The sequence below is a fragment of the Alligator sinensis genome, unplaced genomic scaffold, assembly GCF_000455745.1.
Source record: "Alligator sinensis unplaced genomic scaffold, ASM45574v1 scaffold840_1, whole genome shotgun sequence".
Classification (NCBI taxonomy): domain Eukaryota; kingdom Metazoa; phylum Chordata; order Crocodylia; family Alligatoridae; genus Alligator; species Alligator sinensis.
In genome coordinates this window covers 578,196-589,004 of record NW_005842643.1, presented here as the reverse complement: position 1 = coordinate 589,004, position 10,809 = coordinate 578,196, and the positions used below count along the sequence as shown (strand labels likewise).

Here is a 10,809-nt window from a genome sequence, read left to right as displayed (position 1 = left end):
TTCCTGCCCCCTCTTCATTCAAGAATTCTTACGCAATTGCTTCATCCCCACTTTTGCTGACTGCCCTCCCAGCACTCGAGTGCCTTTACCATTTCCTCCATTTACATCAGCATATGACGGAGGAATCTGGTTCTAATTACAACTGCCAGAAACACAGAACTCCAAGGCATATAAACACAATGAGTGAGGTGAATTGTGACTTGCCTCTGTAGCCACTGGTTGGCCCCAAATCATTCACATAACAGTATGTCAAAAAAAGGGGAAGAGGAGGATGGGGATTTTGCAAGTGCAGCAGCCTCTGCAGCAAAATCTGAACTGAAAAAACTCATTATATATAACAAAACAAAGTTTAATAAAAGCAGTTGAATTCAGAGCCTGTCACCCTAGCAAGTATCCTGTTTCATCTGTATTCACATAAAACACAGTACCAAATATTGCAACTATTTTATGCTTGGTACAATTATCAAAACAAAAATTCAAGATAGTAACATCATGGCTGACTAGTTATATGACAGTTTCTACACCCTTTTGGAAGTGTGGGAGCAGAGGGAAATGGGGAACTGTTAAGGAAGTAGGTTTGCTACAGGAAACAAGGTGAGAAAGGGGGTGGAAAAAAATCAGTGTCCTTAAAAGTTGTCAAACTTCTGAAATAGGATTTGGAAAACAAATCCCTAGAAAGATAGTGTCAGGAATAATTTAATAGTTGGAGGTTTAAAGATGATGAAGAATAATTATTCCATATCAAGCACGGGACCTTCTCCCCCTGCTCCCAATCCTAAAAATAAGGTAATAATATAAAGGGAGGCTAGCCCTAATAAAGATGGAAGACGCACCACTTACAAAAAGGACAATGACAATGCAAAAAAAAAAAAAAATTGTAGTAGTTTAGACTTAAATACCTGTTATACAATCTCTTGTACAAGTCTATATTCCCAGCACTTGTGTTCAGTCTCAGAAAGCTTTTAGCTCCTTTCTCAATTGCTATTCTCCCACTAGAGTAATAAGTATTTCTGTAAAGGAAAAAAGGTTTAGTTATAATAGTGATGCGTCATGTAGAAGACTAATTGAGAACAAAAACAACAAGCAATCCCATCAAAAAATAAATAGAAAAAAAGAAAGATTTTGCTTCAATCTAAAGTTAGATCTAATAGTTCAATCTAATAGTTATAGAACATTAAATAAAACCACAATTAAGATATACAGCAGAAGAATTAAACTTTACTTTCTTCCATGATTGTTCTCAGTGCCCACTTACACCAAACAATAATGTTTTATTTTAAACTAATTTTGTCATGATCAATAGCTCTACCTGCTGCAGAGACTAAGGGTTATGTCTACAACACTTCCAGAGCACTCTAAGGAACACTGCCTACCTGGTCCCACATACGTATGCCAAGCCCAGAAGTGTGGAAGTGAAGCTGCATGGAAGGATACTGTGATTAAATGGTGGCACTCTTATGAAAGACCACCATGAAAAGTGATCAGTGTCCTCAACAGGTCAGGACTTTCTGTACAATACTTACCATAGTGAACTAGTTTGGATAAGGATGCATTTTATAACGCAATTTTATTCCCATGTTCTGCTTGCATTATATGCACAAACTTTCACCCTACCATTGACTGAATGTTATGTATTACATGCTTTAACATCATTTCATTTTGCTCCTGTGATAACATACAACCTTTTCTACATTTTGTCTCTTCTATTTATGAAAACTGGACTAGTAATTTTACAGCAGATATCCATTTTTAGGAGTGGGGGGAGGGGGGAAACAACATAATGAAAGGATTGCCTTGGATGTACATCTTCATTGCTTTAGTTTCACAAGTAGGTTTATCATACTTACACATTATACCCCATGTCTTTACATGCTGTCTTTCCATAATCATCATTCCAGTCATCTGCGCATACAGGATACCAGGATTTGTTCTCTGATGAGTAGACCTCCAGAATGAAATTGGGTCCATAGAGCCTAACTGCCACCAAGAAAGACAACATTACTGACCTCATTCCTCAAAGCCCAGGACATCCACATTGCTAAAAAAGGTATTTTTATTTCCTGTCGCTATAAACAAGCACCAAGAGTACCAAAATCAAAATATCAGAAAAAGATTGTTTCACGTATTTGAAACTAGCTACTAAAAGCATTGGTCAGTGTTGCCCCTTATAGTCAGTTCCCCATCTGGTTTGGTCCTTCACATAGCAACAGGACAACTGCCCCCCACTCCCCACTTCTGAATAGTAAAAATAGGTTTGTGGGATTATAACAAAATCAGCAAAAGTGCACAGAAATGCAGTACCTGAAGCTATCTTATATGAACTAGATTTCAAGTTGATGCTGTCTCTTTAAACAGATATTTTTTTCAAATTTTAATTCCCTGGAGGATTACATAAAAATGTGTTTATTTTGTCTAAGTCCACTTGAATGAGTTACTAGCTTAAAAGGTATATTTACATTGTGTTATTCGTCTCTCTTTACTGTGCAATCTTTAAATTTTCCATGCCTCATCCAGAGGGTAAGAATGAAAAGCAGTAATTAGATAAGAAGGCAAAAACATTATGTTCTCTCATGGCATAAAAGCTCAGGAGCACAGATGTGGCATGGAAATGTTTGCTCTGCCCCTTCCAGGCATTAAATATAAAGATACTATGTACTGTACATGGCAGAAAGAGGGAAGAAAGCAGGTCAGGCAGAAGATAATTGCAAAGAGACCCAATTGTGCATCCAAATAAGGGGAAAAGGATATTAAAGCAAGCAGAGATAAAGCATACACCAGAGTACCAAAGGCAACATAGGGCCAAGAAGAGCGAACAGTACATCTCCAACCCAAAGTAATTTTCTTGAAAAACACGCAGATATTAAAAAAAAAAAAAAATCAAGACAGGTATATCTTTCGAAACTGCATCTTTATGATCTCCACCACAAGATATTCTCTTCAAATATCTTCAGCTCAACATGAAAGCCTTTAACTATTTCTTTAACTGAAGTCATTAGCAAGCCTCCTACCCTGCAAGTTACTTAGTGTTCTTTGCAAAGCAACAATACTATCACCACCAAAAACCTTGATCTGGTGGGGGAGTGAAGGGAAATTCTTATGGAGGGATTGAAGAGAGGATAAGAAATAAGCCAACCCATGTCAACAAATTCAAGCAGAATCATAGGAACACAATGATTTCCTATAGACCAAGTATGAGAGACGTCTTCAAGTAAGTTAACTTATGATTTTTAAACTAACCTAATTAAAACTGGCACAAGGCCCTGCACACACCCATATTTCAGCTTAGCAAGCCATTAGGAATAAACTTAGGATAAACTAAGTCAGTCTCAAGCCAAAATAGGACAGTTCACACAGGCGTCTGAATCAGTTTAAATTGGTTTAGAGTTGCATCATATGTAAACAAAGCTGGTAAAACTTAGAAAAATACAGTTTTACCTTTGCATACTTGAGGTACCTACCACATCGGTTTTCATCTTCACCATTAGGACAGTCGAAGCGTCCGTCACACCACTGGGATAATGGCACACATTTTCCTGAAGACCCACATTCTATTGAAGAATCAAAACACGGATCCTGCACTGCAAAGAGACAAACACACAACCGTTAATTTATCTTAAGGTTCATTTATCCACAAATTATTACTTCTACTGACTTTTCCAGCAGCATAATCAATTTAGTTAAGCTAGATGTGGAAAGATCATTAACTGAATAACTTGGCGACTTCTGTATGAAAGAGGGCAAAGAGGTGAGGACAAAAATGGAAAAGTAGTTTAGGCTTTTTAATTATACATGTCATCATTAATAATTGTCAAAGCAGTTTTTATTTATTAACTCAGGGTTGTCCAACTTCTAAGCACACTAGGAGCCCCTCTCCCCCCACTACTCCATATACACCACTATATCAGGCAGGCACTCCAGCCTTACCTTCAGCTTCCTGACTACAGAGTCCCGTGCTGCGTTGCGGCACTAGGACACCCCTGGCCATAGGTTTCCATGAGACCATGGGCTACACCATCATGCCCCTGGGGCAGGGACAGGAAGTGGAAGCCTGGAGACTTCAGCTGCCGCTGCAGCCATAGCCTGGTGGGAGCCCAAGAACCACAAATGAACCCTTCACAAGCTGTATGCAGCCCATGAGATGCCAGTTGGACACCCCTGTATTAAGCTATTAGATTTCATGGTAACTCCAGTGAACTTCAAACGCAGTGTTAAGCTCATAACTCACTCTGCCAGCTATAGCAAAAATTAAAGGAAACAGGGAAAGAAAATAGCTCTGTTTAGTTGCCACCTCTTGATAGATATCATTCTTACAGTGATTGGGATTTATTTAAATCAGTGGTTTTCAACCCATAATCCAGTGACTAGGTCTAAGGGTCCACAAAAGACAACTATGATCAGTCTAAAGTATGTGAATCCCCACACTTACAATTAAAAGGGGTCTGCCCCCTCCATTCAAAATTTCCAAGGGGGTCCGCAAATGAAAAAAGGTTGAAAACCACTGATTTAAAACAACACTTATTTTCACATTAAAATTTAGAAGTCTGTTCAAAATAGCTCCAAATTAAAGGCAACCACACATGCTCTCTCCCTCCAGGATTCCTCATTCACTTTTTTCAAGTCAGCCAACACAATAAATGAAAGGAATATGTAAACTTGTTTTGGTTGCGGGGGGTAGTCATTTGCAATTCAGGAGATTCGGCATTGTGCGCGACTGGTGCGATTAATACAATTTTCCTATCATCTCAGCAGGCATTCGCTATACTGCAGGTATTTTTAGTTTAAAAATTTGAAATTAATAAAATCTGAGTCTAGTAGTTTTACTCAGCATCTCATTCTACAAAAGTCTAAAGCCTCTAACTTATGTCATTCACTCTTTTGCTCTTGTCCCTGAAGTCAGGGAATGAAACAGTGTGGGAAGTTTTAAAATTTGTTTTGAATTTAAGTGCAGAAGCTAAATATGTAGTTAATGTTCACTCAAAACCTTAGAGCCAAGCAAGCTCTGGAATCATTTAAACCCCAGGTCAAAAGTCTTGTAAGGGCCCTTTGCACCGAGTTAAACTGCACTTCACACCACTGTATCTGAAGTGATAACAGCTGTACAAAAGCTGGTGCTATAGTAGTAGCTGGCAGGAAGCTCAGGATGAGCTGATGCGTAAGAGTTGGCAACAGGAGTCAAAAAGTTGGTGGAGGTTAATTGTTTCAAATATATTTACATGCCATTAAAAAAAGAGGAAAGGAAAACAGCAGCAGTGATGCTGGTTATAACAGATAAGTAGCCCTTCAGATTAAAAGGAAAAAAAGGATTTTATACCGGGGAAAAAAAGGAGAGAACCAAGACTTCCCTGTCCTAATTCACCATCAGATGGAAAAAATGAGACTTTCCAAACACAAGCGTGCCAAGACATTTTAGGTTTCATATTTTTAATATCATGCAGATCCTTACCAAAATACCAGATAAGGAGTGCTGCAACTACTGCACCTGTGAGGATTACTGCAACAGCTAAGACAATGCATAAGGTTTTCTTAACACCTACAAATAAAAAGGGAGAAAAATAAAAGTTAGGGAAGGAGGCTAACCTTAGATCTCTTATCTGGAATCTATCTGGGCAGAAGTTTAAGGCACAAATATCAGTCACTAGTATGCAGGTATGAACCCAGGCAGGCAAGGTTCTTTGGGTAGATGTGATATCTTTTATTAAACCAAATAAGTAGTTGGAAAAAAATTCTCATAAAGTTTTTCGGCACAGTCACCCATAGTGACTGTGCCCAAAAGCTTGCTAAGAACTTTTTTTCCAACTACTCAGTTGTTCCAATAAGAGATATCACATCTACCCAAAGAACCTTGCCTGCCTATGTTCTTAGACCAACATGGATACAACCAACAACCCAGGCATGAACCTGAAATTCAGAAGTCTCCATCGGCCCACACTCTTCCAAAGAAAGAAGGTGGTGCTTATGGAATATTTCACTCAGCTGGAGAGCATGGAAAGAAAGATCTTTCATCTATCTGGATATCAAACTACAGCAAACCTACATGGTAAGAAATCCAGACAAGTCTTACCTGATGTGCACAGTTTCTCAGACGAAGGCTTTGGCTGTACTACCACTGTAGCTGAATGTTGAGGAGGAACACTTGGAACATAATGTGGCACTGATGCAGGATGGCTTGTAGGAATGTACTGTGGATAGCCGCTAGTGTCTATAACGTGCCTAGAATTATAGGACCTTTCTGGCTCATAGCCGTGATTTTCATAGTATGGTGGTAGCCCCTAATAACAGCAACAAAAGTGGAAACCAAGAAATAAGAGGGGGTAGAAACATGTGCCGTGTAATATTGCAAAGTCAGAATACAGAAGTATCTAAAAGAGTGTTTTTGCATAAGTGCTACTGATACAATAAAATCCTAATTCAGAAAGGCATCAGTCTTGCAATAGAGGATTTACAAAGTCTACTGAATATTGGAGTGAAAGACAGACACTCCTTCAACTGCAGAGAGACTACATTTAGAGACAGTTTAAATTAATTTCTAATACACTGCCCCTCAAATAAGTCTTGCATGCATATATTGAATTCTTTTAAAACGTTAAATGTTTTGCTTCCCTAGTCATATCTAATATTTCTTTTATATTGTGAAAAAAAAGACTGCACAGGAGAATAATGAAAGCAATTATACACCAACTATTATAGTCACTAGCAAATAAATCAGGAAAATAAAGAAATATATTTCTGCAAGCTTTCTTAGTTTAATTTTAGGGGGTTGTAACCATTTGAACAGTAAGATTTCTCAATGATAAACATAAATTTTCCAGTTGACAGCACCCCTTTCATTCTAAATATCAGATCTAACTAGTGTTCTGCTAATATCTCATTACTTTTGTCAAATGCACTACACAACAAACAGAAGTTAGCCTAACAGAATCAAGGCCATTCATAATAACCATCAGGCTACAACTTGGTATGCAGAATAGTTTTTTATTATTATTATTTGTTTGTTTTCCTTCCAGCCATGGGATACAATAATTAGAAGGAATCAACAACTATAAGTCCCATAACTCTGCATCCTAAGTAAGTTAATTGCATCTCTTCCATACACTGAGGCAAGTCTCTTCCTTGTTATACATAAAGTTCTTTGCTTCAGGTTTCCCTATAAGTCAAAGTTTAATAGACTAGATTATTAATTAGTGTACTACTCAGTCAGCTGTTACCCAAAACAGAATGTTTAACTACTTACTGAGTTTGAGGCCATCCTAGCTATGTCCGTAGTGTCTACACAAGTGAGAGAGAACCTGTAAATATAAAAGTGGCTATATATTTATGATAAGAAACAGTCAAAAAATTCTGCATAGTAGTTTTCCATTGGAACATAGCAACGCAACAAAAGCTAAATAATTTTGAGGTTATGTGTAGGTTTTAAGTTTTGGCAAGAAATCAACCCATTGTATTTCAGTAAGGTCCAAACATTACACAAAAAGCCAAAATATTTCAAATAAAATATTTTTGTGGGGTTTGGGACACACACACACACACACACACAATTTTTGTTGCAATTCAGGACAAAGCCAGAATTTCATACTCTCCAGAGCTCCCACAAGGTGGAAGTTCCAGTTTTCAACCAACTTTAGTTTTGATATAAATCAAGTCGTGAAATGTACTGTCCTAGGTACGGCTATAATTTCATCTATACAATCTATAGCTTCTCAATCCACTAGTAAGTGAGAGCAGGAAGTAAACAAACATCAAAGCACTATCGCATCTTTAAAACACACCTATAATAAGCAACAATACTGTTGGTCAATAGTCACTGCTCTGTCCTAGCTAGACAAAAAAAGACCCCAGATACTTCTCAGGGTTACGGTTCTAACCCTCTACCAAGATAAGAGATTGAGAAGCATCAGAGTATTCAGAGCTGCAATGCTGCACAGGTCTGCTGAATTGCTCCAGTCCTGGCTTTTATTTCCAAGGGCTTCTCCAATCAGCTGCATAGGACCACCCATGTGCTCCAGCTGATCCAGGAAGTAGAGCCCTTTCCTGAATTAATGGCTGTTCAGCTGTCTGCTGTGGCATTTGCTAAAAATGAAATGGGTTGCAAACCACCTGGATACAAATGATCTAGAGTCTATTGTATTATCCCCACCCCTAGACCACAAAATCAGCCCTGGTTCTCGATGACATTGCGATGTCAGAACAAAATGGCATTAACAGTTTGTTTTCTAAAGAGAATTCAGTCAGACCACTGCCTACTTCAAAAAAAGGAAAAGGAAACGTCAGTTGTTTGTAAAGTGGGCAAAAGTATTTCAGACCAACTCAAGTCAGGCTTATTTGTCATACAGGCAGTGGGCCTACACTAGTGGTTCTCAATCTTTTTAATATTCAAGGCACCCCCCCTTATCAACTTTTATCAATTTAGTATCAACTGGTTGAGAACCATGGTTGTACTGGCTCAGCTTACACCTCGGTGGTTCTCAACCAGCCCAATGAAACTGGACCATCCCCAGCAACTACTCCATAGCACAGTGAAACTGTCCCCCAGTGCCTGGTATTGGCATTGTGACACAATGATATTGCTCCACACACTGCTGTTTTCAGGTTGTGGCAGAGGAGCAGGTGCTCTTTCCTCCATTAAGCTTAGTAGATAAGCCTAATTCATGCAGGAGCACACCCTCCTGCCTGTTAGTCACTTCCTGATCTGGCTCCACTATCTCCTCGAAACAGGTGCACAGGGCAGTTTCACTTGGCTGCAGTGGCAGCACTGCGGCACTCTTGAGAGGAGTTGTGACACCCTGGTTGAGAACCACAGCCCTAGACCCACCAGCAAACCACAAGCCCCCCCTCAAAGGTTACTAGCCATATAACAATTACCTTCCTGGGACAAAGGACATTAAAAAAATGTCAGGAACAGAAGTGCAAGTCAAAAGCTAATAATTAGGTTTCTCAGGGGGAGGACAAAGAGGGGGTACATCTCACAGAGAAAACTGAATAGTGCCCACTACCCCTCAAACACAACTAAGGAGCCTATGGATAGCCTGCCACTGAAATTCTGGCCAGAGACATCCATGGATAAGTAAAAGAAAGACAACCATACAGTTGCCCAGGTTCCTTCTGGCCAAAGCCTCCTCCTTGCTCTGGCAAACAGACAGCTTGGCCAGGGCCAAGAGAAAGTTAACCAAAAGTTCCTACAACTTTGTAGGGCCACAGATGGTGAGTGCATAAAATAAAAGCGGTGGGGGAAAAGTGCAGCCAGAACCTCAGTAAGAGGTTCTTGAGGAGACAGTACGGGGACTGCATTCTGATGCACTTGAGATAGAGGGAGACCCTGGTTCATGGCTGACTAGAAAAGGGATGGGTGTCAGGGGAGTCAGTAAAGCGTGCCAGGTACATGGCCACATTGATAGCTCTATGCAAGAACTACCAACCGACATCCCTGGTGGCTTCTGCGACTAGGATGAAATACAGGCCAGTCCACTGGGGAGGGATTCTTGTTCACAGCCAAGGCCCACCATCTTGTGTCTGGGCAGGTCACGAGGGCAGGATGTTGAATGGTATGGATCATGAACATGCAGAGCTTGTGGTGATGGGCTATTGGCAAGGGAACTGCTCCCCTAGCCTAAATGACAAGGTGCAGTGAGGTGTTTAGGGGGGAGAGGAGAACAGGACAGCACAGGACAGTGCTGGTAAGGCAGAAGTCCCCCAGTCTTGTGTCAGGACCCTCAGAGAAAAGGCAGAAAGAAGTAGTGTTCCTTTTCAAAGTTGAGAACTCTAACAAGATTTCAGCTCAAAGTTCATCTTACAACAAGATGAACACAGAAAAAGCGTGCTTTATAAAATTTAGTATATTGACACAATGTTAAATATTCTACAGCAGCAAATAATTTAGCTGCAGAAGTGCCACACACCCTGAAAAGATGAACCATGGAAACACTCCTACCAGAGCAATTAAAGCTCAGAAAGGAACTCAACAGGTCACTGGGTAACACAAGGTGCTACTCTTTCCATGCCCTGACAACGCAAAGTTTGTGCTCATGTATTTGCTGTGCACATTTACTGATCTACACATATTGTCATTCGTTCATCTTGCTGATGTTTATAACTTGGATCCCAGGACACTAAGGAAAGACCACACACACAAAAAAAAAGTCAGCTGGCTCATTTATTACGTTATTCTGAAAACTAGTCCCACAAATCATAATGACTTATTTTAATTGTCTTCTGCTTTGCAAGCAGTTTTCTTCCCATCTGTATGCTATAGACACTGCACCCTGATCAGAGTAAGGGTGGAAACAAACATGAACTTTCATTGCCTTTCTACTGCCATAAAAGGTTTTATGGCAGTACAAAGCAACATCAAACAGACACCCTTACCTTTTGTCTTGCCACAGTAGGGCCGCAACAAAAGGTAGTAATAATATTATGCTGCTTTATTGTGGCAGATGTCTGTTTGTTTTATGATAAGAGAGTGTTGGCAGCTCTGGCAGCAGCTGCCCACACTCTCCTGCCACCCTGGTCAGGCAAATCCAGGGCTTGAGGGGCCCAGTCCTGTGCAGAATTGGGACCCTCAAGCCCCAGGAGGGCCTGCCAACTTTCCCTGCCTCCAGAAACATGCCCCCCATCAATCTCCAGCGTGTATCCAGGAGTACAAAAGGTCAGAGTTCCCCACTTCCAGAGACTCACCCCAGAGATTGTCAGAGTTGCATCTCTGGATCTCCAGCTTTCTCTCCTTTCACAGACATGTCCCAGAGCTCCCTGGGGATGTCTCTGGAAGCAGGGAAAGCCAGGACACGATGGTGCAGACCTGACTTTGCCTACTTGGGG

At 40.3% G+C, this 10,809-nt stretch overlaps 1 protein-coding gene across 6 annotated transcripts in view; it reads right to left on the bottom strand.

The window, feature by feature from the left end:
• The window catches only part of TMPRSS2 (transmembrane serine protease 2), a 32,507-nt gene that overhangs the window by 10,759 nt on the left and 10,939 nt on the right, over window positions 1-10,809 (bottom strand). For 4 of the 6 annotated variants that reach the window (XM_006033587.3, XM_025215417.1, XM_025215419.1 and 1 more), the window contains exons 3-8: window positions 7,232-7,286; window positions 6,062-6,269; window positions 5,444-5,530; window positions 3,459-3,578; window positions 1,848-1,977; window positions 900-1,010 (exon numbers count right to left, since the gene is read on the bottom strand). In XM_006033587.3, the coding sequence (XP_006033649.1) occupies window positions 900-1,010; window positions 1,848-1,977; window positions 3,459-3,578; window positions 5,444-5,530; window positions 6,062-6,269; window positions 7,232-7,246 (671 nt within the window). In that variant the 5' untranslated portion in view covers window positions 7,247-7,286. Of the gene's footprint in view, window positions 1-899; window positions 1,011-1,847; window positions 1,978-3,458; window positions 3,579-5,443; window positions 5,531-6,061; window positions 6,270-7,231; window positions 7,305-10,809 lie in introns of all 6 variants that reach the window. The other 2 variants (XM_025215420.1, XM_025215421.1) reach the window with 2 other exon arrangements.